Source organism: Mauremys mutica, chromosome 11, assembly GCF_020497125.1.
Source record: "Mauremys mutica isolate MM-2020 ecotype Southern chromosome 11, ASM2049712v1, whole genome shotgun sequence".
Taxonomy (NCBI): Eukaryota; Metazoa; Chordata; order Testudines; family Geoemydidae; genus Mauremys; species Mauremys mutica.
Window position 1 is genome coordinate 81,939,829 of NC_059082.1, and position 26,061 is coordinate 81,965,889.

The 26,061-nt window shown below is 44.8% G+C and overlaps 1 protein-coding gene across 4 annotated transcripts in view; it reads left to right on the forward strand.

Moving 5' to 3' along the window:
• LOC123344059 overlaps positions 1 to 26,061 on the forward strand; it is a 64,445-nt gene that overhangs the window by 36,757 nt on the left and 1,627 nt on the right. For 3 of the 4 annotated variants that reach the window (XM_044979802.1, XM_044979798.1, XM_044979801.1), the window contains 28 exons: positions 5 to 213; positions 520 to 626; positions 727 to 845; positions 1,316 to 1,474; positions 2,362 to 2,567; positions 3,147 to 3,232; positions 3,937 to 4,064; positions 5,058 to 5,204; positions 6,001 to 6,200; positions 6,677 to 6,768; positions 7,407 to 7,540; positions 9,307 to 9,431; positions 10,502 to 10,631; positions 11,475 to 11,690; positions 12,337 to 12,507; positions 12,993 to 13,127; positions 14,078 to 14,127; positions 14,703 to 14,823; positions 16,074 to 16,159; positions 17,721 to 17,850; positions 19,009 to 19,193; positions 20,053 to 20,143; positions 20,598 to 20,715; positions 21,645 to 21,838; positions 22,659 to 22,811; positions 23,676 to 23,809; positions 24,356 to 24,492; positions 25,021 to 25,115. In XM_044979802.1, coding sequence (XP_044835737.1) covers positions 5 to 213; positions 520 to 626; positions 727 to 845; positions 1,316 to 1,474; positions 2,362 to 2,567; positions 3,147 to 3,232; positions 3,937 to 4,064; positions 5,058 to 5,204; positions 6,001 to 6,200; positions 6,677 to 6,768; positions 7,407 to 7,540; positions 9,307 to 9,431; positions 10,502 to 10,631; positions 11,475 to 11,690; positions 12,337 to 12,507; positions 12,993 to 13,127; positions 14,078 to 14,127; positions 14,703 to 14,823; positions 16,074 to 16,159; positions 17,721 to 17,850; positions 19,009 to 19,193; positions 20,053 to 20,143; positions 20,598 to 20,715; positions 21,645 to 21,838; positions 22,659 to 22,811; positions 23,676 to 23,809; positions 24,356 to 24,492; positions 25,021 to 25,115 — 3,858 coding nt within the window. The remainder of the gene's footprint in view (positions 1 to 4; positions 214 to 519; positions 627 to 726; positions 846 to 1,315; positions 1,475 to 2,361; positions 2,568 to 3,146; positions 3,233 to 3,936; positions 4,065 to 5,057; positions 5,205 to 6,000; positions 6,201 to 6,676; positions 6,769 to 7,406; positions 7,541 to 9,306; positions 9,432 to 10,501; positions 10,632 to 11,474; positions 11,691 to 12,336; positions 12,508 to 12,992; positions 13,128 to 14,077; positions 14,128 to 14,702; positions 14,824 to 16,073; positions 16,160 to 17,720; positions 17,851 to 19,008; positions 19,194 to 20,052; positions 20,144 to 20,597; positions 20,716 to 21,644; positions 21,839 to 22,658; positions 22,812 to 23,675; positions 23,810 to 24,355; positions 24,493 to 25,020; positions 25,116 to 26,061) is intronic. The other variant, XM_044979799.1, reaches the window with a different exon arrangement.

Genomic DNA, 26,061 nt, shown 5'->3' on the forward strand with positions numbered 1-26,061 from the left:
TCAGGCCACTCTGACAGAGTCCCAAATTACCACAGTGAACATTATGATGCTGACAGCTGTTTGGAACAAACTCAGTTCCAACTTCTCAACCTTTACGCCTCTGGATTGGAGACACTTGTTCCAAGAAGACTTGCATGGACTACTTCCCAGCATGAATTCAACCTATCTTCATCTCCTCCCGGCCAACATCAGCTGCTCCTCTTACCAGGAAATGTGAGTATCTGCCTCCTCTCCATTTCAAGAATCGTGCTGACATAGGAAGATTTCTAATAACGATTTTCCAGGGAGTTTTTTTTATCAACAAAAGAGATGAGATTTGCTAATCCTTGATAGCTCTTAGGAACATTCCATTTCACACTTTTCTTTACCTAACTGTAGCAGGATTTGGAGTCATTTGTTGATCTGTTTGATGAGAACCTGAAGTTAATAATAGGGAAAATTAAATAGTTGCCAGAGCAAACCGCCTTTAGCTAAACAGATTGAATGTACTTTCATAATAGTTTCTGCCTTATATTGCAGAGTGAAGGGATTTAACCTGGCCTATGAAGCTTTATCACCTTTGAGTAGAACTGACATTTCCAATAACTACATGAAGATTTACCTGACTCAGCAATCTCTTGCAAAAGGTGTGTTTAAAAGGGTTCACGTGTTGATCTTTACATTCTTTCCTGCTTTTCTTCAAAACAAAGAGCATTTCAAATGGGGGTTGCCTATTTCGTCATCCAGGCTCTGCATGTGCTTTGAACACCACTGGAGCCAGCAACTGGCTTGAGAAGAATTTCGGCCAACTCTCCTCCAGCGTGTCCATCAGAGACCTCCAAACACTATATCCAAACATCACCATTGTAAGTGCCTGAGATCAGAAATCGCTTATTTCATTCAAACAAATCTTCTGTCTCTAGCTACAGGAAATGTGGGAATGACTGGATATCGTTGACACTGTGTTACTGATACTGTGTTATTTTTCTGCACCAATATTTTGTGCTTAGTTTGAAAAGAACTTAATACAGATACATTTACTAAAAGTTCATTGAATCATAGGATTTTAAAGCTAGAAGGGACCATTAGGACCATCAAGTTTGACTTTCTGGAGAGCTAAGGCCACACAGTACCTCATTCAGAGCATTTTAGAGCTAAACCATAGCTTTTGGAAAGACTTCCCATCTTGATTGGAAGAAATCAATTAGTGTGATCATAAGATTTCTTGACATGCTCTATGTACTTTCATGTATTATCTTGAACATAATAAAATAGAATCAATGCTATTTGCAAACACTGTAATATTATCTCCTGTATCTGGCTTTCAAATCTGTAGATTGACATCATTGGTAATACAAATCTAAATAATGTGGCTGAGCTTTTGGCCAAACCAGAGGTCATCGCTAACAACACCATGCTCGAGAAGATCGTCCTGTTAATTCCACCCAAGAACATTTCCCAGTTCCTGAACGCTGCCATGTCTGCTGCTAACAAGGTATTAATTGATTCAAAGGTTCACATTTTGGATTACATTTTTCCTCCATAGCATAAAACTACAGAATGGTTAATACACAGTAAATACTAGTCTTCTGGTTCTCTTGTGGTCATGCAATATGTAACCATTACATTTGAATATATATTGATATGTAAATAACACGCACATGCACGCATAGTCTGCTAAGGACCATTGTGCCAGCCAGAGCGACCATGGGTGATGGTGTCGCACCAGGAGGTGTGTAGTGAAGTTCCCAGATCTGGCTCAATCCCAGAAATCCAGGAATCTCTGGAGCAGCCCCACAGTGCTGCCAGAGTGGGTCATGATAAGTATGGAATGCAGGGAATTTAAATTATAGGAGACAAAATAATATGTATATATGGTGTATTGTGGAACTTTCTCAAAGGAATCTCATGAAACACATGCATTAGGACCCGGAGGAGTGGATTTCTGTTGGTTGTGATTGACTGATCCAGCTCTAAATTCTAAGATTCTAGGATTCATTTCAGCTGCTCAGACATAGTTTATAGACCTCTTGTGAAAATCTCACTCAGAGGCTGATCCGAGAGAGCCCTAAGCACCTTTCATGAGACGTTGGGAGTCCTCCTTGAGATGAATGGGATCAGCTTCACGAGACTGGGCCTTCTATGCTTCTCTTCAAATTTAGTAAGAATTTCACCAAATTCTCCTGTGAATCATCTTGCACTGGCTCCTGATGGGAACAGGACACTGGCCTAGATGGACCACAATTCTGCTCCAGGCTGACAGATCCTAAATCCTATCTCAAATTCAGCACATTTCAGCTAACAGCAATTCCCCTTCCTCTCAGCTCATTTGTAATCCTCCACATTTTCTGATGACATTTTCTCCTCTTTCTCCTGCTTCAGGCCAATCTGACAGATCCCCAAATTACCGCACTGAATGTGACGATACTAACAGCTGTTTGGAACAAATTGAGTTCCAGCTTCTCTGACTTCATGCCCCTGGACTGGAGACATTTGTTTCAAGATTTACGCATGCTACTTCCCAGCATAAATTCAACTCATCTTCAGCTCATCCCAGCCAACATCAGCTGCTCCTCCTACCAGGAAATGTAAGTATCTGCCTGTTTTAAACACTCAAACCTGAGGAAGAGGGAGTTCAGCTTCACTGAATGACCTTCAAATAATTCCTCAACTGTCAAGAGAAAAATGTAAGCCTTACCCTGCTACGAGCTGGGTGTTCACTCTGTTATACCTGTGCAAACTCATTGAAAGAAGCAGGATTACAGAGGCGTCTTTAAAGACATGAGATGAAGACAGTGATGTTGCAAACTGAGAGCCTACTTTAACCTGCAAATAGTTGCTGGTGAAGATGCACAAAATGGAAAGATCTCAACTTCACTGTCAGGTCCCAGGCTGAATTTGCAGCCCTGGCAGTTAAAAAAAAGACATCATGTAGCATGTAATCAGTGCAGGTTTGATATGGAATCACTGAGACATTAAACTTGGGACTCTCCCCACCACAGGGTGCCAGGCTGAGAGAGTAAGTCACTTCTCAAAGTAGAATCACTAAGAACCCAGTGCTGTCTGAACAGCGTCTTTTCCAAACTAACCAAACAACCCATCCAATGTAAATGACACTCAGCGGGCACATCCAATATTATAAATATTTTGGTATTGTTTCCTCACAGAGCCACTGCTCTTAGCAATGCATATACTGAGCTTACTGAATCGGCACAGGACTCCATATACAAGTATCTACTGGCTGTCCACAGAGGTAAATTATGTAGTTAAAATGACTTCACTGTGAATGTGAGCAAAGAAAGTCTGCCTGCCTGGGACTAAACGCTCAGCTGCCATAACTCCACTGAGTTACATCAGCAGATAATTTGGCCCATGGAATTTAAGACAAACCGTCGTTCCTTAGCTTACAAATCATATTGCGGCCTATTTGTTTTAAACGTGTTTTAATGACAGCTGGGAGAATTGGTTCAGAATCACATCATTGAAATGGAAATGACCTTTTTTCTATTTTGAGGTCAGAACAGGTTTGATGAACTCTAACTATTTTAATGTTCTTATAATCATTCCTTCCTGGTTTTGGCTGGAAGTGAAATGATCTGATCCCCTAACCTCTGATAGATCCTTGTGCCAGCATGAACCAAACAATGTCAACAGGAAAAAAAGAAAAAAGAAAAAGTGCATCAAATACACCTCTGATGTAAGCCTCCATTAAAGAAAGTGGAGTTCCACTCACTTATTCCAGCAGGGAATTTGTCTCTATGGTTTTAATACAAAGCAGCTTACAAGTATATGTATGTGCCGTCATCTGCTTAGAAAAGGGTGGGTTGGAAGGGTGCAACTTTCTAAAAAGAAATAAAGAACTCCTCTCATCCAAAGAGGGAGAGCTCCGTTGTCATGCAGAAATAATTCACATTTGTCTGGCTACATCTCTTGCTTTCTGGTCTTTTTTCCCCTAAGATTCCACCCTCAAATGTTACACGGGTCCCAGTCTTAAAGCTTTTCTGGATACCTACTTTGTCAAATTCTCCACCAAGCTGACGGCTGAAGATTTAATAGCCCTAATTCCTCCCAGCCAACTGTCACAGGTGAACACATTCATTATTCAAAATCACTTTCAAATGCTAGTTCCTCATTGATTTTGGGCCCAGTCCTGCAATCCTAACTCAGGTTAAACTTTCACTGAAGTTGATGGCCTGAGTTATTGTTGATAGTAATGTAATGAATCTATTTAGCTTAATAAAGAGAAGGTTAAGGGGTGAGTTGATTACAGTCTGTAAGTGTCTACATGGGGAACAAACATTTAATAGTGGGCTCTTCAGTCTAGCAGGGAAAGGTCTAACATGAACCAATGTTGACTAGCTTGGGCGTTGAAGCTAGTCAAATTCAGACTGGAAATAAGGTGTAAATTTTTAACACTGGAAGTAATTAACCACTGGAACAACTTACCAAGGGTTGTAGTGGATTCTCCATCACTGACAATTTTTCCTAAAAGCTCTGCTCTAGGAATTATTTTGGGGTAGTTCTATGGCTTGTGGTATACAGGAGGTCAGACTAGATGACCACAATGGTCCCTTCTGGCCTAGGAATCTAGGAATAATGAACGCAGAATCAGGTGTTTAATAAGCAGGTTATAACAGCTACTTCCTAGTGGCCATAAGATGGGAATATGGAAAAGAATGTGAAAATCACCCCTGTGCAGAGGGCTAGTACAAGCCCTAGGCACCAGTTAAATCTCATTTAAGATCTCAAAATACAGCTTAGGTGAGACCTAAGCAGTGCATAGACCTAGGGTAAACGTGTCCTAAGGGCCAGGTTCGTAAAGGAATCTAGGCATCTAAAACTGCAGATGGGCACTAAGGCATAAAACCAAACACTTGGCATAAATTGGTTTTCTGGACACATTTCACAGATGGCCCTAAAAAGATTTAAAGACTAATGACTTAACTATTGATTCATGGTCACTGGTGCAAGTTCATTCATTAAATAATGCTACAGCCGGGACAATGTATCTGTTTATTGTTTCCTGCAATGTTCAGACATTCTTTTCTGGTAACCTAATTTATATTGGTTAATTACAGAAAATTGACTCGCTGCAGCCCAGAGAGCTTCTAGACATACTGATAAAGCCAGGCTACCCCAGCAACTACACAGCTTTGGAAACCCTCCTCAGAAACTATGAGGGCATCGATAAGATTGGGACAGTGCTGGATGGTCTTAATCAGCAGGTAGAGTGTGTACCTAAGGGCTTAAGAGATTCCAAACATTGAGGTGAAAGACAATAGCATCTGCTGTGCAAATAGAGGAGAGAAAAATCACAAGGTCGTTCAACCCTCATGCTTCAGCACATAAGCTGATCACCAGCTAGGGGGTTGGAAGAAAATTCTTCCAAAATGTACCTTATTGAATATTTAGGAATGTTATGAGAATTTATGCCTTCTTGGCCACTCTCGGAAATAGGTAAATAGATGCTTATGTTAAATATTAATTGATATCTTGCTTGTTCAGCAAAAAAGAGGAGCTGCCACCTACTGGTTAGCTGATATTTAGCTTCACATAACCCTGTCTGCTCTACAGCAGTGTTTCACCTTTTTGATACCAGGTAAACTGTATCAGGCAAATCTCAGGGACCGGACCAGGTCTCCGGACCGGTCATTGAAAAACACTGTTGTAGGGACAATTCCTAAGTCTATCACTGATGTGTAGGAATCCATTCACTGGCAGAAAATGGTATTTGTCCAAGACCCACTTTCCTGCAGCCCATGTACCTTATGCTGTGATTGTGGGAGCTCTCGAAAGCAAAGCAGCACTGAGTCTGGATAGTACTTGGATGGGAGACCTGCAAAGAAGTCCTGAGGTGCTGCAGGAAGTGAGGTCACTGAAGAAGTAAAGAGAGAAGCATTGAAATTGAGGGAGAAATTAAGCTCTTGTTAATATAATGACTTTAGTTAACACTAGCCAGAGAGGATCTGTTAGCTAACTTCACATCAGCTCAATTACACAGTGCCATCCTGTGTCTCTCAGGTAAATAGGACCAAGGGGAGCCTGAAAGCTGTTCTGAATGGTGTGTGGCCCAGCTTTGTGGCAGCTCTGAGCTCCCTTAACTCATCCAGTTTGGACCAATGGTTAAACAAGCGGCTCCAGACCCATCTCCCTCTCATCACCCTGAGTCAGCTCAATACGTCTGAGATTCTTACCACAAATTGCCTGGCATTCCGGCATCTGTAAGTATTTTTCCTTTTGCCTTTGAGAAGGTGACGACAGCTTTCAGGGGCTGCACTCAGCACCTCTGACTCTAACTAAAGGGCTTCTCCTGCTTGAGCGAAAGGAACAACTCCACTAGTCAGGAGCAGTAGCTGACTCTTCCAGCTACTAGAGGGGGACAAAAGCTACACTATGGAATGTACAGCTTACATTGTAATGTATTCAGTGTAATAAGGGTTACACTGACACATTGATGTGTATTATCTCCTATGGCCTGAGTTTTAAAATGCTCTTAGGCTGCGTGGAGAACAGTTTGGAGGTTTCTCAAAGGGACACGAGACAGAAACCGAAGAGCAGATCCATAATTTACCGCAAGTTGGTTGGATCTCTAGCAAGCTTCCCGCCCCTCTGTCCAATCACCTCATCCATTCCCCATCTGCAGAATGCAACACCTTTTTGTTAATGCCTTAACATTTCCATTTTTCCCTTGCACCAGAGTAAAGGCCTTAAATATCCACTACCGTGATTACACAGTGGAGATGCAGCAAAGCATTTACATCATTCTTAAGAACTATCTTCTTCAGCCAGGTAAGCGCCTCATGTAATGTATAATTAACCTGTGGAACTCTCTACTGCAGGAAATATTTAAGGCAAGTAATCTTGTCATTTTTTAATTAGACATTTAGATTAATAAAAATAGCAAGTGCAATTATACTAGCTAGGACCAAAATTGCAAGGAGTCATCCTCAATAAGTCTCATGCTTGATTATCAGCTAGGATCTAGAAGAAACTTCTCCCCACGGATAGCATTCATCAATTATGTGTTTGACTGTTTTAAACCTTCCTTTGAAGCATCTGGTGTTTGCAAGGGGAAACTGAACTAGCTGGGGTAGCAGCTGCAGCATAGCTAATATTAGTATCATTTATATCTATTATTAGGAAAAGTATAGGGGGGCTGGTTTGCTTAGGAGACTGGCTCTCAGAGGGACCTGAATTAACACAAAAGTAGGTCTCACATTCCATCCAACAGAGGATACCAGTGCACAGATTTCTGACCTCTGCTAAGAATTAATCTCTCATAGCAACACATACTTTGGGCCTGCCGGTATTTTCACTCTGTATCACTAGGAAACACTGTGGGATGAAGGCACAACAGCAACGGGAGCCGACAGACACTGTCGATTTATAAACAACTGTTGAGAAATGAGAACTCTCCTCTCTGACAGGTGACAAGCCAAAGTGCTATAACCAAAGCGATGGGGACCAGAACTCCACGGCTTGGTTTCTAGCCTACCTGGGAAAGTATCTGACATACTGCACTGGTGAGGATCTCAGAGCCTTCAGTGACAGCCAGCAGTTGGTACGTACAGGGTTTGGGTTTCTTTCACTAGGTTTGACTTTCCTTCGATGTAGGCGTGCATTCACGCATATTAACATACCAGTGTCCAAGCTCGACGTTATTATTATTTATTTATATTAGCATAGTGTCTAGAGGCCCGAGTCCTGGACAGGACCCCACTATGCCAGGCGCTGCACAAACATAGAACAAAAAGATGGTCTGTGCCCCCAAAGAGCTTCCAGTCTAAATACATGACAAGAGACAACAGATGGATGTAGACAGATGAGGGAATACAAGGAAACAATGAGACAATATTGGTCTCTGCACACCAGCAGCATAACTGTTGTCAAGTTAGTTGTAGGCATCATGGCAAAGAGTTCTGGGGAGGGACTCAGAGGGGATACCTAGTTAGGCAGCAGGGTCTAGCAGATTAATCGTGACACTCAGAACCCCTGCTCTCATTTGCTCGGGGATCTTGGGCCTCATTTGAGTCTACTGCAGTCAATGGAAAGACTCTCGTGGATTTCAACAGGCATTGTTCTGTGCTTCAGTTTCACTCATCTGTAAAATGGGGATAAGAATATTTACCTACGTCCTGGAGGACGATGGGCATCAGTTAGTTAATATCTGTAAAGAAGGAACGTGCTGTAAAAGGGATGGGGGCTGTTTTTATTATTGGCACTAAGAAACAGCAGAAAGGCAGTGCTGCCACGACCTCGGGGCTGGCTCATCTGCTTGCTGAGCAGCAGCCTGGGATCTAAAAATGAAGCAAACCCAGCAGCTCGATTAGAAAGATAAGAGGCTCCAGAAGGCCGTGCTGTGCCAGTGTTTCTGAGCGTTTGTTTTGTGCTGTTGAGACCATTGCAAGGACACAGCAATCTGGCTGAGCTGCAAGGCCCCCAGAGATAGCAGCAAGGCTGTCTCGGCTCCGCGCTGCCAAGCACACTGCAGCTCCACCATGCATGACCAGTCACAACACTTGATGGGCCGGTTCCTCTGCTGGGGCAGATCCATGGACTTTGGTGGAGATTTGCCCATTCAGAAGAAGCAGATCATTTGGCTTTACATTTTTTTAAACTTATTCTCCGGGTTACATTTTATTACAGGTCCAAGCTTAAGTACTGGAGATGCTGGGAAATCAGGAGCACAGGAAAGCATCCATCTCAGTTTGGAAGGAGATTAGGGTTTTCTCTGCCTCCTTATCTTGGAATTTCCCTTGCAATTCAGCTTTCCTCCTGTACAGCAATGGCAATGGTTGATGACCATACGGCTCCCGTTGTACTGTTACTGCCTCCGGGAGTGTTATGGAGTCACACATCCCCTAGGGCCAATCTCAATCTCATCCCTGGAGTAACCCCGCTGATGCCAGGAGTGTGCTTATACCCTTTGCGATCCAACAGAGAACCTTGCAAGACAAAGCCCCTCAGGCTGCCTGGTGTAGTTGCACAGAGACCCCTTCGCATGGTGTTTGGCTGCGCTGATTGCTGCTCGAGTATCCCCGAATATTTCAAAGGGACAGGACTAGAACCACTTGCAGCAGGTGGATAGTAGAGCCAGTCTGGGAGTGATCAGCGCCCCGCCCTGCTAATGTGACTTAAACTCCCCCGTCTCCACAACCGCTCTGCACATGTTTTCACTTGGCTGGTTACCTATGGACATTTCCCAGAGGGCAGAGATTGGTCCCTAGTTGGTCGATTTCTGATCCTGACCTGCTGTGTGTGTGTGTGTGGGGAGGCATGTTTCAATAACAAGGACAATGGTAACATCGAAACCTTTTGTCAGAGCAGCTTCAAGACTTCGCGGTGGATCCCCAAAACCTGGCACTGGTGGGGGAACTCGCCCTCTCAGAAGATGTGAAAGAATACTACTCCACTCTGATCACGAGGCAGAATCCTGCCATCCCGCTGGGAAGGTACGTGACTGGTCTGTGATGGCTGTGGGGACGGCGCATGTACCTTTAAAGCCAACAGTTCCGGCATCACCGTTAGCTTCACAAAGGTTTTAGGGCTGCCTGGCTACGGTGTGTGATACCCACCGGGTTTCGCTTGCCTGATTTCAAGGCGATTCTGTTTCATTTGGAGTTCGGGGTTCCCACAAAACCAGCAAACTAAGACACCCGATTGAGTTTCATCCGAACCAGTTTAACTCAGTGGGATTCCCCTGTCTCAGCATGGCCACCCTTAGCTTGCGCATGGAGGGAGAGCCCCTCCCCACTAGTCCTGTGCAGGGCAAGTCCATCCCGACTCTTCCACTGTCTCCCTACTTTGTGGGGGCTGACAGGGTAGGAGACTCCCCACACCCAGGCCCCTGCCTGTCCCCCCCATTGTGCAGCACCGCACCGTGGCCTCATTCCGGGGCTGATGCACCCCAGTCGGGTAAATTAAACCAGTGTGAGTTGTCAGTGCACTGACTAGCTCAGGCACTCCTGTTGCCAGGACTCAGGGCCTGCAGCCAAGCGCAGGACCAGACAGCTGACTTATAGCTGAACCCCCTGATCGAACAGCCCCCCGTGCTAGGCTGAGAGGCCGCCACCAGGTCTGCGGCTATTCAACGCTTACACCTGCGATCGCTCCTGGGCTGGCCTTGTTCCCAGCCGTGCTCCAGCCCTGCTCCGTTCCTGACTCCACCTCTGACTCTGCCGCTGTGACCACTAGGCCTGACCGCCCACACCTCAGTCTGTGACACCAACAGTCCCCTCACTCTAGTATGCAAGCACCTCACAATCCCTAACAGATTCATCACCAACCTCCCTCTGAGGTAGGGAAGTTTTACAGGCACTGAGAGACTTGCCCAAGGTCAGACAGTGAGTCTGTGGCAGAGCAGAGGATTAAACCCAGCTCTTCCCTAACCATTGGGCCAGCCTCTCTCTCCTGTTGCACTCAGAGCAGCAGCACCCAGGGGAGCCTTTATGGCCCCGTTGCCGAATAGGGCAGACTATCCTGGCTCTACCTGATGAGACTATTATTGCTTTTCTCCCCACAGCATTCCAGACAATTTGATCTGCTACGTGGCTGGCAAGCGGAATATCAGCCAAATGACAGCGACTGAAGCCAGGGTGACCCTGGCAGCCTTGCAGAGCTGTTTGAGACCTTCCCAGGAGCCAGCAGGAGAGGTGAGCCCTCAGGAGGGGCGCCGGGGGAGGTCTCATTTGGAGACGCTAGGCTGCATGTTGCAGTTGTTTCAAGGCATCAGGAACCCTCCTTTGCCATCTTGCCAGGATCCCACACTTGGAAACTGAGGTGTCCCCCCATCTGCACTCCCATGGAGTGTGTAGCCATTGTATTTTGCCTTGGAAATCAAGGGCACCATTGCAATCTTTCCAGTAACCCTCCCTCTTCTATTACATCGCGGAAGTGCACTCCGATACCTATGTGGACTGTGGAGCCTTATTCCTAAATAAATAACATATTGCCATATAAATAGCATGCTTCAAAGAGCGTCACAAACTTTAATTCCCGAAACCTCATACCACCGCCGTCAGGCAGGTGGTGTTATTCCTGTTTTACAGCGAGGAAATTGAGGCACAGAGAGGAGGCGGCATCTTGAAATGCCCAGAGCCTGATTTTCAGAGGTGCTGAGCACCCAGAGTGCCCACTGGCTTCGTCCAGAGTTGTGGGTGCTCCATGCCTCCGAGGCTCACGTCCTAAGTGTCTCCAGCTGGGTACCTACAAAGTCGCGCACGGAGAAGTAGTGTCCGCTCTTGAAAACTTGGCCCTGAGTGACTTGCCAAGGTCACCCAGTGAGCCAATAGCAGAGTCGGGAAAAGAACCCAGGTAGCCTGTGCTTAGCCCCTATAGAGAAGGGAGAAAAGAGCTAACAATTTACCGATGGCCCCTAGTGTCTTACGCAAATATGAATCACTTGACACAGAACTGCAGACTCGTGACAGACGTCTGCCTTCTACATGCCTCCTTGTCGTTTAGGAGTAACCCCGGCACTCTCTTTCCTTTCACAGGTGACGGGTGCGCTGCCTGACACCACTGGCAACCTCTCTGTGGAGACCTTTAAAAGACTCGGTCCCTTAGCCGTCGGGTTAACACCGTCTGTGCTCCTGGCTAACGCGGATGGGCAGACCCTTCAGCAGGTGCTATCGTTGCTCTCAGCCACAGGAGGCTGGAGCCCAGCACAGGCTTCTGTCATCATGAAAAAAGTCATCCAGAATGGATACCAGGTAAATATATATATACAAAGAAGGGAGGGCGGCTTTGGTTTCCTTAGCCAATATATTGTACCAAAGCCACACACACAAGGACTTCTCAGCTGCCACCGTACGGCATGCTGCGGCCACTCAGAACTTCACAGAGACAGCCGGGCTAAAGCTCAGCTCCTCCTATGTAAAAAAACACTAGCCCCTGCCACTTGGGCAAAAGGAGACTCTCCACTAGCAGCATAGGGCCTATGACACACAGTTGAACTGTAGAGGGTGGTGGTGACATAGACACACTAGGTAGCCCATGACCACAGTCAGGGTTTTCATTCAGTTTAACCCTTTTATTGCTGTTCCTCCATCCACCCACCCCACTGCGCTGTTGTACTGAAAAAAAATAATCAGCCATTGTGCACAGAGCAGACACTGAAATACACGCCTGACCATTTGCAAGTGTGAATACTCACTTTGCATATGCGTCCGTGCAAACTGATTGTGCAATCGCGCGCACACTTTTTGTCCTATCAGGCCAAATAGGTTAGCCTGAAAGGTGGTTAAAGAAACCTTGCATTACTCTCATTCAGCAACAGCAGTGGCACAGTCCAGCTGAGTGAAAGGACAGAGGATGATTTATTTAGGCTTCCATGCAGTGTTGTGAATCTCTCACTAGATCAACAAAGCCAGCAGTGTTTTGATACTGGGAAAGCTAGTGCCTGGCCTTCCCGGCAATGTGCTGGACAAGCTGGACAACAAGGACATCTTCCTCCTGGCTGCAGATCAGAATTTCACGGAGAGCCTGGAACAGGCCCCTCTGCCTGTGAAACACAAGTTTGTGCAACGGGTGAGTCTCCGGATTGGCTAGAATACAGCTCTTCACCTGATAACGCCCTGGCTTCTTTTCATCAGCACCCAGATACGTTCAGGCTCCAGGTCACTGCCCTGAGAGGCTGTTAGTGTGAAGCAGGTGTCTGTGCGGGCATCTCACCAAAACCCAGGATCAGCAAAGGGGACAAGAACTCAGTGGGCCACCGAGCTCGAGTTCTCCTCTCATTCCTAGAGATGACCCCTCCTGGGCAGGGCTGAGGCCCAGGCTGGGGCAGCTTGCACTGTACCTGCCCAGGATGTACCCAATCTCTGCATAAACACAGGGCTCCAGTGCTGGCCATCCAGCAACCTCCTCACTACTTAGGAAGAGCCTTCTCCCTGCCCCTCCACTGGCTTCAGAGCAAATGGTCAGCGCTTATCGCCTTGCAGGACACAACCCAGAGTTTTATCAGCCCAGCAGCCCACTGCCCCCCAGCACGTCCGTGTTTCTTTTCATTTCAGATCTTACAGAGCGTGACCGGAAGCACCTTCCTCAATATCCCAGATAAGCTGGTTGATCAGATCCCTCTATCTAGACTGGCTTCTCCCCAGATCAATATCAATGAAATCAACCAGAAGAAATGGACAGCCGCTCAGGTAGCTCATTTTATTGTTGTTTTGTATTTTCGTGTCTAGTTTCCTCCTCTTCTCCCAGCCTCTCCAAGTCCCTTTGAGAGCCCTTGTGTCCTGCGTCCTACAGACAGTTGACGCTGCCACTGAATTCTTCTCTCTCTGAAGGAGCCAAAATAAGATGGGAGCATTGCTCTCAGACCTCCTCCTCTTATTTATTTGTTAGCCAAAAAGGAAACTGATGTGTTTTTGCTGGGTTAGGTCCTTATTGTCTTAACAGAGCTACACCAGTTTAACCTCCCAAAATGTAGTGTACCAGGCGAAAAGTAGCTGCCACGCTCCACTCCAGAGTCAGCTGCATTTCAGGAGTGAGTGACACATTCAGGGTTGAATTTTTATCTAAGGATGTGTAAATCCAGAGTCTCTCCACTGCCAATAGCAGAGTTACTCTAGATTTACACTGTTGCAGCTGAATGCAGAATTTGGTGTTCCAGTGTCTGAATCACTTTGAGTGTCACTAGCTAAATGATGCTATAGAAAGATAGTGCATGATTAATTATGATTATTAATTTCCCCTTGAAACAGGAAAAAATAGTTCTCCAGCATAAACACATTCCGATTTTGGGGGGGAATTATTTTTTCCTCTTTGTTTGTTTTTTTTTAAAGCAGCTTATGGAAGCACTCTCTGCAGAACATGCAGCCAGCCAGAGTGAGCGCTCATTGTCTTTTCATTTTCCATGCCTCAGCTGCTTTTCATTTTCCTTTGGAAGGTGCTGTAGCTTGGGGGGAATGAAGCATGTTTTTCAGTAGGATGCAGGACGGAGATGAAGAAGCAGGGACTAGTGAGGGGAGTCCCACAGTAAGGACCATATTTCACCCTCATTCTGCGTGCAAAGCTTTCAGTGATAAGAGTGCCCGTGTAGAATATACTCTTTTCTGCAGCACATTAAGAGCTCTGCTTCCTTTTATAATCACAGGCCAGCGTGTTCTTCCAGGCAGTGCTGAAGTCCACACAGCAATACTCCAGGTGAGTGAGCTGATATTTCCATCTCTGAGCAGGCAATAGGTATTGCCTTTAAAGCATGAATGGTGCTACCTCCACAATGCATGGAAGCACGCGTGTAAGATGCTTTTCCTTGAAGGACAAAGCCCCTATAGATTTAAACATCCTCAGATGCTCAAGGGCTCTGATCTTTGTGTATTGGGGAATCATTGGGTTATACTGCAATGGGATATGTAGCTTTGCCATCGTCAGTGTATACCAGGGGCTCTATTTAGATGCCCTGATAGTTTTAGTCCTCAACTTCCCAGATTTGGCAAAGGCTTTTAATAGCTCGACAGGCAGCATGCGGTGAGGTGGGGCGCCTGTTGCATTGCTCTTGAGTGACCCCTGCCAGTCAATTTTAGGTGCATTGAAAGAGCCACTTGCAGCCCCCGTAGGACTGCTGCACTGTGTGTGTGCACATATAACGGATGATCCCAAGAAATAAACCTCCCCGCCAATAAAAATATTCTCCAAAAGTTTATATTTTATACCGAAGAAGAATAAAGCAGAGGGACCAAAATTTTGACCACATAATAATGCCTCTATTTCTCACTTAGGTTATCTTCCACTGTCCTTCAAGGATTCAGCTGTGGAGCGGCAAACTTTTTAAACAACAGTCAGTTTGCTAGCCTGGCAAAAGCCATGAGGGACAAACGACTACGACTGGAAGATAGCCAGGTGAGTCAGCACAGAGGGCAACCCGTCCACAAGTCTATGGTGGAATGTCTGCAGAGAGCAGGATTGCACAGTGTGGGAACAAATGCATCCCTGGTGCGGTTTGAATGGCGCCAGGGAGAGATGAGGCCCATGATATGTATAAAACACACATTTGGGTTAATCAGAGTCATGCAGTTTTACAGAGCTAGAGGAAAGCACAGCTCCTACATTTATAGGCCTAGTAATTTACCTAGACCAAACATGTTTCAAACATTGTCAGGTCTCAGCTGAGTCACAAAGCCAAGGCTCATAGTTATTAAAGAGGCGATGGCTCTTAGCAGAAGATTAAGGGAGTTAGCCCTAGTGATCAACCTATATTGCAACGTGGGTTAATATAGCATTGTGGGCTATTAGCCAGATGCTGTGTTCCATTTCAGAGGTGGGTGACCTACTGGTATGCATAAGCCCCAGCCTTGCATCGTGATCCTTGCAGACGGCCTGTTATACCTGGGCAGGGCCACACTGAAATCAGTGTAGACCATAATGCAGGATCAGGGCCACTCTGGGTACGTCTATACTGGGGGAGGAAAAAAAAGCCCCACACCAGCAAGTCTCAGAGTCTGGGTCTACACACACAGACTTGCACTTCAGTGCTAAAAATAGCAGTGTAGACATTCCCGCTCGGGCTCTGAACGTCGGTGACGGGAGAGGGTCTTAGAATCTGAGCAGGAACGTTTCCACAGCTAGCGTTAGCATTAGAGTACAAGCCCTGCAAGCCTAAGTGTAGACGCAGGCTCCGAGTCTCGCTGTGGGAGGAGGGGTGTTGCAATGTAGACATAACAAATTTGTATAGCACTTTGGGCTTGGATCTAGTACCTCTTTAAATCAAGGGAAAGACTTTAATGGTCTTTGGAATAAAACAGCATTTTTATTGGTGGTTTTATTGTGGTCAGATGCCTGGTGAAACCCCCATGAGAGAGTTATACGTTGGGGAAGAAGGAGTCAATCCGTGATTTATCAAAGCAGCAAAGAGTCCTGTGGCACCTTATAGACTAACAGACGTATTGGAGCATGAGCTTTCGTGTTCGAATACCCACTTTGTCGGATGCATCTGACGAAGTGGGTATTCACCCACGAAAGCTCATGCTCCAAAACGTCTGTTAGTCTATAAGGTGCCACAGGACTCTTTGCTGCTTTTACAGATCCAGACTAACATGGCTACCCCTCTGATCCAGGATTTATATTTTCATCCTTATGTATTATTTTTGTAGCTCAGCTGCATGACAAAAAGACTGACAGGACAGATAACGCCATCAGATTTTGAAGAATATCCAGCCGAGGTTCTTTTTTATATGGGGTAAGACACACACGTGCATTTCTTCCCTCACTTTTGAAAGGACACTGTTCAAGATTAAAACAACAACAACAACATGAATTCAAGGTTGCCTACTCTCCCAATTTTATCGCAAGTCTCACAATACGTGTTGCATTCTTAAAGCACCCGCTCCTGGAGTCATGTGACTAGTAGAGGCTATCAGCCTTCATTTTAAGTTTCTAGCCCCCCTCAGTGCAGAGATGACCGAGGGCACCTTAAAGGATAAAAAAACAAAAGACAAATGAAAAGGGCCCAATATTTTTTATTTTTAAAAATCTCATGATTTTGGGGGCCTGGCTCATAATTTTTGATGCTTGAAGTTAGCAATACTGTATATTTGTTGAGATGTCTTTACCCATGTGATTATTCCGGTGTTAATAAAGAAAACAAACAAATAAATGTAATAAATGATTTATGCTATTCATACACTTTCTGCTTTTCACTCAGCTTGGAACATAGTACATAGGACTGCAAGTGACCTCCTAGGTCACTGAGTACAGCTTCTTTCTATCACAGGCAACCCCCATCATATAGTTCTGTTCATAAATGTATTAAGCTCATAAACTATCAATTATCAAATTAGTTAGGTTGTGTTCCCCATCTGCTCCTGCTGGGAGGCTGATCCAGAACCTCATTCCTGTGATGGTTAGAAACCTTCTAATTTCCACCCTTAATTCATTCATGGTCAGTTTGTCCCCATTTGTTCTTCTGCCAATATTATCCTTTATCTTCATTAGCTCTTCTCCACCTCTGGTGTTTACCTCCCCCATCCCCCGCTGTATTTATAGATAGAAATCATTGGAGAATGACACTGCCCCATTTCACTTTCTGCTTCTCCTGCACCAGTGCAGTGCTGTTGCGTTTGGGTTCCTTGCTTTGTAGGGGACTAGTCAAGTCACTGCTATGGTTTATCCGGTTAGGCACCTTACTGTGGGATATACTTTTTCTTGCTAACATTCTGTAGATAATGTTTGAGTTTCAACAACAGACCTGATCAAAAGTATTGCTACCTGAAGTATTCAAAAATCATCAATCAGGCATCAAAAGTCAGAACATTTAAATAAAAGCAAAGAAAGAAAAACAAAATTAATATTTTTAAAAGGTTGGGTTCATTTTCACCCGTCTTCTGGAGTTTGAGAATTAGGATTCACATGTTCAAGCTTTTCTCTGCAACCATGGAGGCTAAAGAAAAGAAAGCCGAGACTCTCATGTAATCCCATGACTCCAGGAACTGGGGTTTGGCAAATATTTTGAAATTTGGGATAAAATGGTGAGTTGGCAACACTGGATCAAATACTCGTCACTGAGTAAATTATTTGGGGATCAATACATTAGCCACCTCAGTAAATAAAAGACTTTCCATTGACTTTATTGGGAGCTGAATGAAGCCTGTGATGATGAATATAGACATTTTTCACTGAATAGTATTTATTCTGAATAGCATCTGACCAGTAAGGCTAAGCAATTCAGTTTGCAGTTCTACGAGTTTAAGACTGTTTGTTTTGTAGAAGGACAGATATGTGTGTTGTTTAATCTTTTCTAGACCAGAGAAATTTTCAAACACAGTGAACTGCCAGAAATATTTTTATCTTGTTGGACAAGCCAACGTTGACCTTTTGCCAAGAGTGTCTTCCAAAAGACAGTCGCTGCTGGAGAGTGCTAAGGCTTGCCTGGTAAGATGCTATTTTATTCACTGATTAGTTTATTATTTTTTTTTACAGAGCTCTGAAATGTTACAGCATTGTATTAGTGGCATGGGCCGTGGCTATTGGGGCTCAGTCCAGTGATAACTGGGTGAGATTCTCTGTCTTGTGTTATACTGAAGGTCAAACTAGATGGCCTAATGCTCCCTTCTGGCTTTAAAATCAAAAAGTCTACGAGCCCAACTTTCTTCCCATGTACCACCCCATCGCTGCTGTCGACTTGAGAATACAAGCTAACAGTCCCTAGATGGGGGTGGGGGTGGGGGTGGTGACTGAGCATGCTCAGTGGAGTGTTAGCTCCAGAATTTACTTCCTTTCCTGACATGGTGCAAGTCTGCTGATCCATAGGGCTCATTTCTTGTCACTGTCTTTTACCTGAGGCGTCTGGTGGGGAGGGTGAGTGCCACAGAACTTATCTACTAGGGAAGCTATTCCAGAATACGGTTGGGTGTACGTTTAAAGCATGGTAGCTATTCCAGAATAACCCCATGGTTATTCGGATATTCCTCTTCCAGAATAAGTGTGTCCACGTGGGAAGCTATTCCAGAGTAGATAGCTATTGCGGTGAATTTCCCCATGTAGACAAGCCTGGAAACTTGTTTCTTTATTTTTAAGGAAAAACTCAACTTTTATTAAAATTGACTTTATGTACCCCGGGAATTTTTATAACTGGGTGCACTGAGTGAATGGATATATAAATAAGTCTCCACTAAGCAGGGGAGATCCTGGCTCCGCTGAAATCAATGGCAAGATTCCCATTGACTTCAGGAGGGCCAGGATTTCACCGTAGGTCTTTTCCCACCCCATACTCAGGATCATTAAGGATATTTTGGAAAGGGTATTTCTTACTCCCTGAAAGTAACATGTGCGACATGACTGATCACTCTTTTATACAAGAAGTAGTTCAAGCCCAAATCTTACAACTCTGGTTCGGGAAAAGCTTCCACGGAAGTACATGGCTTGATTATCCTCCTTGTATATGTTGCTAAGAGCACCTGACGTAGAAGCAGAAGCAGCTGAAGTGAGATATTCTGTGAAATGTCCATATAAATGCATTGTGGTACTATATCCAGCCAACTTTGGTTGCTCATGTCAATTTCTTTTGTTTTGTTTTTTTCGTATTCTCAGGGAACGTCTACCTTATCATCATTTTCAAAGGAAAACCTACAAATTTTAGGCAATCTTTCCTGTGCCCTCAATGGCTCCGACATTGCAAAATCTGACCCGTACATCCTAACAATATTGCAAAGCTGCATGTCGTTCACTGAAGACCAACTGACAGCCATAGAGCAGCAGCTAAAGAACAAATATGGGTATGTCACACATGAAGTCACGTTCTAAACTTTGTTGGTGATATGTTATGGACTCATTCAGGTTGGATAGGATCTTCTCAGTGGACCACCTTCTCCAGTGGTTCTCAATCTTCTCCACCCCAGGAAACCTCTCTCATCTGGCATATTTGATAATATGGGGAAAAGCAGGGTGGTCACAACCCCCTGAGGACTGCAATCCCTAGGCTGAGAATCCATGATCTAGTCCATACCCCTGCACTGGGGCAGGATAGATATGTAAGGCATTCTTAATGAATGGGTGTCAAGTCCATCCTTGGATGTCTCAAGTCAGTCTGATTCCAGCATCTCCACTGATATGGCAGCTTGCTCGGTTGCCTATCTGCTGTTATACTAGATAAGTTTTCCAAACGGTGAACCTCAGATGTCCTTGCGACTGCATCTTCTCCTTCTGGCCTCAGTGACTAATGAGAAGAACTGATCCTTCTCCTCCTGAGAACACACCATTGCCTATTTATACACCATCATAATGGCACCTCTCATTCCACCGTTCTCCAGATTAAACATGCCCAGTTTTTCTCAAAGGCTTGGCTCTCCTCTGAACTCTCTCATTTGTCTGTCCCAGACTGACTTCATAGTTTTCGTTGGGTGAGTTCTTTCATTCTTTACAATGGAAGGCAAAGACTCTAATAAACTGAAAGGAATAGTCAGCTCTGCTGATCGATGTGCAGGCATCATCGGGTTTCTGTTACGTCTCTGCAGATGCGTTCCATTGGGCATGAGATGCATTTTAATTTCCCTTCCTGCATTGGGTGATCACATCATTAGCACGAGGATGTTTTGATAAGTTCAGGGCATATACAAAATACTCTTTCCTTCTCAGATCACCTTCAACATGGACAGTCAGCACCCTGACAGACATGGGTATTCTTGCCAGTGCCCTGATGAGCAGCACACTTCAAAGGATCTCAGAGGTACTGTACAGCTATGGAACATCAGCATCATGTCTAGTGTATTTCCAGAGAAGCAGCATGGCCTAATGGATTGAGCATGGGACTAGGCGACAAACTCCTGGGATGTAACCCTGACTCTGACCATGATTTGCTGTAAGACACTGGGCACATCACTTATCCTCTGTGTCTCTGTTCAGTGTTTAACCTACAGGGGTGTTGTGAACTATATAGAGCACATCTGTGCTAAGTATTGGTGTCATTATTAGTGATCTAATACAAGCTGTGAGCTTCATACACCTGTTCCTACAGTTTCTGCACAGTTCTGTGAAGTTACAGAGTAAATGTAGGAATATTGAAATCAGTTTAAAAGAGGATGGATTAGGAAACTGAAAACCATTTCTCCAGACCTACTAAAAACTCCAGTATACCTATCCCAGCAGCTGCCTTTCCATAAAGGTCTTTTCTTCCTACACAGACAGAGAAGACACAATTTTTCCCTGATTTCTTGAGCCAGTTGAAGACCTGGAATAGGAACCAATTCACCTATCTTCTGAAACAGCTTGCAAACCCTCAGCGGCAAAAACGAGCTGCAAGTACGTATTGTATGTGATGTGCCCTGTGCTGGCTGGGTCTCATTTCCTCTAGTCTAATCTCCCTTTCTCCTCTGCTCTCATGTACCACAGCTGCATCTTCCCAGAAGATGCCAGCTCCTGCTCAGGAGATACACAAGATCTTAGAATGGAAGCTGATGCTGTCAATTAACTTCCAGTAAGGTGGAAGGTCAGCACAGGTTACAGCTAAGGGTCTCGCCTCCTTGAGTGGTGTGGAGAAAGTGAATAAGGAAAAGTTATTTACTTGTTCCCATAATATAAGAACTAGGGGCCACCAAATGAAATTAACAGGCGGCAGATTTAAAACAAATAAAAGGAAGTTCTTCACACAGCGCACAGTCAACTTGTGGAACTCCTTACCTGAGGAAGTTGTGAAGGCTAGGACTATAACAAGGTTTAAAAGAGAACTAGATAAATTCACTGGGGTTAAGTCCATTAATGGCTATTAGCCAGGATGGGTAGGGAATGGTGTCCCTAGCCTCTGTTTGTCAGAGGATGGAGATGGATAGCAGGGGATGGATCACTTGATCATTGCCTGTTAGGTTCACTCCCTCTAGGACACTTGGCATTGGCCACTGTTGGTAGACAGGATACTTGGTTGGATGGACCTTTGGTCTGACCCAGTATGGCCATTCTTCTGTTCTTCTGTTATGTTCTTTGTTTCTCCTTCCTCTCTTCCCCCAATGCCTCCAAAAGGCTTCACGTGAATCCTCTGGATGAAAAGGACTGGCCACATCAGAAATGATGTCACAACATATGCTGCTTCCCCCTCCCCAAAGGGATGAATCTACTGCCTTTGCCATGATTCTAGCCCTAAGCTCTCAGAAACGTCATGCTGGGAGATATTTGCACAGAGCCAAATGAAGACAAAAAGTACACTAGATATTTTAATGCGCTCTCCTTCTCCCAAGCAGACTGCACAAGAACTCTGTTGACAACAGAAGTGGTGGTGAAGCAGAGAGACCTTCTAGCTTCCAAGTACACATCCAGCAGTGATCTGGATGCTTGCCTGCCTGATGATGTACTGAGAAACAATTTGGAAACTTTGGGGAAGATGGAATTTCAGGCCCCTCTCCTTCATGTGCTAAAGCTGAAATTGGACAAGGTAGCGTAGAATCTGGAACAGGTTGGGTGAGATATGCGGAGGAGGACTTGTTGGGGCAAAAGGGTAACGATGAAGGATGGCTTTTGAGGGGGTTGGTTGGGTTTTAACTTTTCAATATTGTCAGTTCAGCAACTCTAACAAGGACACTTCCCACATCCACAGCACCTTTCCCGCGAAGCTCTTAGAGCATATTGCAAACATTAATGAATTAAGTCTCATAACACTCCTAGCTTCGTTTCACACTTGGGAACATGAGTGTTCTGAGTGTTTTAGGCCAAATTTTGTAAACTAAACAAATAAATGGCCTGATTTTCTCAGGGAACCTGAGCACTTATAATTTCTTGGAAGTGTATGAGACCCATGTGCTCTTGGCACCTCTGAAAAATCAAGCCACCTACATAGGTGCCAAACATTGAACACCCAAAGTTTGAAAATTTTGGCCAAAAGTCACTCCCTGTATCAGGACCAGGAATAGAATCCGAAAGTCCTGATACCATATCCCCGGCTCTGACCACTCCTTTCCCCTTAAATACAGGTAGGATATTGTGTCAGATTCAGGAATCGGTTCATACGAAGAAAACAAGAGCCATTAAAAATAAAATACACGACTGTGACTCCTGGTGGTGGATTTGGAAACTTAGGAAGGTGTATCAAATCCACCTGCTTACCCACTGGATTTTGAATCAGTGTCTGTGAATCCTGCACACTTCAGTAGATCTTCTTGTACACATTAGCTTCATATCCATTTGAGAAATGTATGCACTGAAACAACTCAGGCATATGCGGCCTGTCTGCTCACTCTATTTTGTGCTATAAACAGATCTTTGGCACGCTGCCTGAAGACTACCTTCCACTATTAGGAAACATAGCCAGGATGTATACCACAACTGAAATTGCTAACTGGAATATCACTACAGCCGAGACCTTATCAGCCCTATTGACAGGAACATCATGGCAACAGGATCTCCCAAAGGTAAGACACATGCGAGCAAAACATGACAACTGCTGCTAGGACACTAATTAAAAAAATAATCAGTGATTAAAAAGTGGACACTGTTGCTGTCTAAATAATGTGATACCTCCACACACACACACACACACACACAGAGTATACTGTGTGCCGTACTGGACACAGCATTCTACTGAACAGAGATTGTTATTGCCCTGGAAAGTGATCCTGTTACTTGTCTGGCCCCATCTGGGGAACTGTGTGCAGAGCGAGGGAGGTTATTACATTAGAAATGGTGCAATGTAGGGAAACCAAAATGATATCAGGTCTCCAAGAGTCTCGAACGTGAGGTTAAAGGAAACACAGTCTTATTCTGATTGGAAAGGAAGAGGCCACAAAAGGGAATGTTTCAAAAGTACGAACAGATACCAATACAGTTGATAAAGTACACTCTCCCATTTTAAATGGAGGCTTTAATCAGAACATTCCAAAATTAAAAGCCACTATGGATCTCAGACACGGATCTTTCAACCATAGGGTGATAAATATGTGGAATCAGCTATATTGGAACGTGATCGTAGCAGTGAGTATAAATGGAGGTCAAGAGGCACCTATAAAAATCTGGGAAAAGGGGATTTAAAATACTAGTGGAAAAGCAGAATTATGGGAATAAACTTGAGATCCAAGGCAGACTTTTCTTTGTCTTAAAATGTCTTGTTGATTTAGCACTTAGTACAAAAGAAATATTTTGATGCGACAGTGGGTCAGGTGATAGAGAGGAACATTATTTTAAATTACTTGAATGGGTGTCAGCAACTGCAATTTTAAAATTTAAATTCATGTACTTTTTTAACACTCATCGGTTTACTCTAACTGTCATACCTGCAGGTTACGTCTCTGGTCACTCGGCATCTAGAAGCTAATGGCAATCAGTTAGATGGAACAATGCTCACAATGCTAGCTCCACACATCTGTGCTTTGGAAGATACTCGGATAAAAGCAATCAGCAGTGAGGCCATCAGGTACCTTTGTGACTCTTTTAACCACTAGACACATTCGGGGTAAGTGGGTTCTGTTCCTTTCTTTCTTCCTTTAACAGCAGATCAAGAAATCTACACTGAGGACTTGCTTCTTTGTAGCTCGGACTGGGCGAGAGCTCAGGAGGATTCGTTGGTGTTGTACAAATCCTGCTAGTCTCCTTCTGACAGTCACAAGCCTTGCGGGGGGCTCACCAGCTGTTTGGGGAGAGGGAGAAAGGCAGGGCATTATGCAGCCTAAGTTTCTTCTGCTGGGCCATTACAACAGCCCTGCGAGGCAGGGCAATACTGTTCTCCCCATTGTGAAGGGGCACCGACAGCCTGAGTGACTTGCCCAAGGTTATAAGGTGTCTGTGGCAAAGCTGGGAATTAAACCTGGGCCTCCTATGGGCAGGTTAGCGCCCTAACCACTGGGCCAGCCTTCCTCTCCCGGGGTTTTGTCGGGGTGTATTCCACCCAGCTATGCACATGCCGGTTGCTCAAACTGTTGACAAATACAAAAGGTACATCTCTAAAACACTTCCTCTCCAGAGAGACCAGCAGGCCCATGAATACCTCGCTGTGTTCTCAGCGCCAGAAGAATCTCCTCTATAGCCAGCTGAGAGCTGCTTACGAGGAGAACCAGAGCTCTCCAGACGCCTACTACCAGCTGCTGAAGGCTGCCATTGGTGAGTCCCACGGTTGATGCTGGCAGGGCTGAAAGAGGCAGGTCAGCAGTTGCTCAGTGTGCCCTGTTAGGGGGCTGAGAGACTCCAGCTTGGGCCTTTGCCAGCTGGGGCAGTGTAAGCATGTCTACATAGCAAAGCAACAAAGAATCCTGTGGCACCTTATAGACTAACAGACGTTTTGCAGCATGAGCTTTCGTGGGTGAATACCCACTTCTTCAGATGCAAGACATCTTGCATCTGAAGAAGTGGGTATTCACCCACGAAAGCTCATGCTGCAAAACGTCTGTTAGTCTATAAGGTGCCACAGGATTCTTTGTTGCTTTTACAGATCCAGACTAACACGGCTACCCCTCTGATACTTTACAGAGGGGTAGCCTCCGAAGAAGTGGGTATTCACCCACGAAAGCTCATGCTGCAAAACGTCTGTTAGTCTATAAGGTGCCACAGGATTCTTTGCTACAAAATGTGATGGGAAGGTTTTGTGGGATCTTGGCAGCTAGACACAGCTTCTGCTTTTCTTCTTTAAAGGCGGAGCCCCAACCAAGGATCTGATCAAATTTGCTTCTGGTTATCCTGTCATGGATGTATCCACATTTATAGCCCTCAACCCAGATGAAGTCCAGGTGCGTGGCACTTTCCATCGTGAATAGCAATTAATCCATCAGCACTGCCTGCTCTGCCAGTGCTTTTTCCTGGGAGAACAAAAATGTCACTCCTGATCCAGCAGTTTTTCGGCAAGACTCCCATTGACTGCAACAGAAAAGCAGTGATTGAAATGAGAATCTTTCCTAGATTTCAGGACTGGGGACTAAGTAGGCCACATTGTCAGATGTGGCTACATAGCAACTGCCAGTCTGGATCAGACCCACAGTCTGTCTAGCCCAGTGTCCTGTCTCCAACAGGGGTCAGCACCAGATTCTTCAGAGGAAGATGTATGAACTCCTTTGAAGAATATGTAGGGTAGCCTGACCCCAACATTAGGTCTCATCCTGTTCTCTAATAGTCAGAGAGCCGCTTAAGCCCTGAAGCATGAAGTTTAACATCCCTTCCAAAATGTTGTTCCCGTTAATGATGACAGTTCTGGATATTCTTAGCTATATTAATGTCCAACCCCTTTTTAAATCTTGCTCATTTCTTGGCCTCAAGGACATTCTGCTGCAATGAGCTCCGCTGTCTAATTACACAGTGTGTGGAAAAAGTATTTCCTTTTCTGTCTCCAGAAGAAAGGAGCGGTTTTTATGCCCTCAGTCATTCTCATCATCCTTCTCTAAGTCTCCTAGGGTAGCATGAACTCCTTGCACACTGACATTTTCCAGTCAGCTATCTTTTTGCTTATCTGGATATACTGTGCACATTGTGTGTATATTGCCATCGCCAGAGGATTAGACAAGAACCCCAGACAGATCTCTTATTTAAACCTGTTAGCTGCCTTGAGCTGTAGGTATCTTGGTTTGGTTTTCAATTTTAAACCAACAGATTATTTGATCAGTTTTGCATTTAAATGCAGAAATAATATAAAACTGCTGTAGTCAAAAATCAGTCAAGGCACGCTGATGGTTTAATTAACCC